This window comes from Lupinus angustifolius, chromosome LG03 (assembly GCF_001865875.1).
Source record: "Lupinus angustifolius cultivar Tanjil chromosome LG03, LupAngTanjil_v1.0, whole genome shotgun sequence".
NCBI classification, from domain to species: Eukaryota; Viridiplantae; Streptophyta; class Magnoliopsida; order Fabales; family Fabaceae; genus Lupinus; species Lupinus angustifolius.
Genome location: NC_032011.1, coordinates 3,488,109 through 3,489,163, shown reverse-complemented (window position 1 = coordinate 3,489,163; position 1,055 = coordinate 3,488,109). Strand labels below are relative to the sequence as shown.

The 1,055-nt window shown below is 39.9% G+C and overlaps 1 protein-coding gene across 1 annotated transcript; it reads right to left on the bottom strand.

The window, feature by feature from the left end:
- On the bottom strand, positions 1-758 carry LOC109342265 (vacuolar iron transporter homolog 3-like). The gene has a single exon (XM_019580284.1). The coding sequence runs from the start codon at positions 643-645 to the stop codon at positions 1-3; it is 645 nt and encodes a 214-aa protein (XP_019435829.1). The 5' UTR covers positions 646-758.

Here is a 1,055-nt window from a genome sequence, read left to right as displayed (position 1 = left end):
TCAAACTCCAATATGACCTACAAGCTTGGTTAATCCAAAAGTAACACACATAGCCAGCCACCCCCCGGTCAAAACCCTCAAAGAGGACTTTATCATGGGTGCTTTCCCTAAAACAGCACCAATCCCTCCAAAAACCAATAGTGCAATGCTCACAACAGCCACCACCACCACTATCCTCGCCTTATAGCCTTCGATGAACGCAGCCCCGAGCAGCGGCACCATCGAGCCCATGGCGAAGGTCAGCCCAGATGCCATGGAGGCATGAAATGGGTTTGGCAACTTCTCTTTCTCGCTCTCTTTTCCATCTCTTTTCATCTGAGCAAGCTCAATATCATACTGTGAATAAACAGAAACAAATTCTCCAATGGCCATGCTAAAAGCTCCAGCTATCAACCCTGCTACCCCAGTTAAGATCATGATTTTAGCACCCTTTTGAACAGCTCCAACACCCATCATAAGGGATGCAGTTGAGAGTAGTCCATCATTGGCACCCAAAACTGCAGCTCTAAGCCATTGTGCTCTATTGGCATAGTCAAAAACCTTGACCTCTTGTTCATGTTCAGTCTTTAATTCTTCGCATAAGATGTGGTTAGCTTCGTTGGAGGTTGATAGAGGGTCTACAAATGGTTGGTGAAAGTCTCTCATGGATGCAAATGAAAATAAAACTGGTGAGAGGAATATGAAAAGGGATATTTGAGTGTAAGTACACACTGCCTTGTCATTAGGTTATATATAGGTTAGTTAGAAAAGCAAATTATGGAAAAGATAAATGAGTATATGGCGTAATAATCTTGATGGAAAGTGAACTAGACATTTGGAAGGAATATATATCATCACCCAGTCAGTGTAGAACCTATTTTTGGAATAAGCTTCTCACTTGTTTAAAGTGAGAACGTGAGAATATATCTCTTTTAAAGAAAAAAAAAACATATTTTTATGTTAGAGAACTAGTTCAATAAAAGAGTAAGTAAAAACATCTCAACCCATAAAAGAAAATTAGCAACCCAAACACCTAACAAAAACTAAGATTAAGTTAGTAACATTGCCAACGAAAA

Coding starts and splice junctions, on each gene's coding strand:
- LOC109342265 (XM_019580284.1), bottom strand. CDS start 645: ATGAGAGACTTTCACCAACCATTTGTAGACCCTCTATCAACCTCCAAC.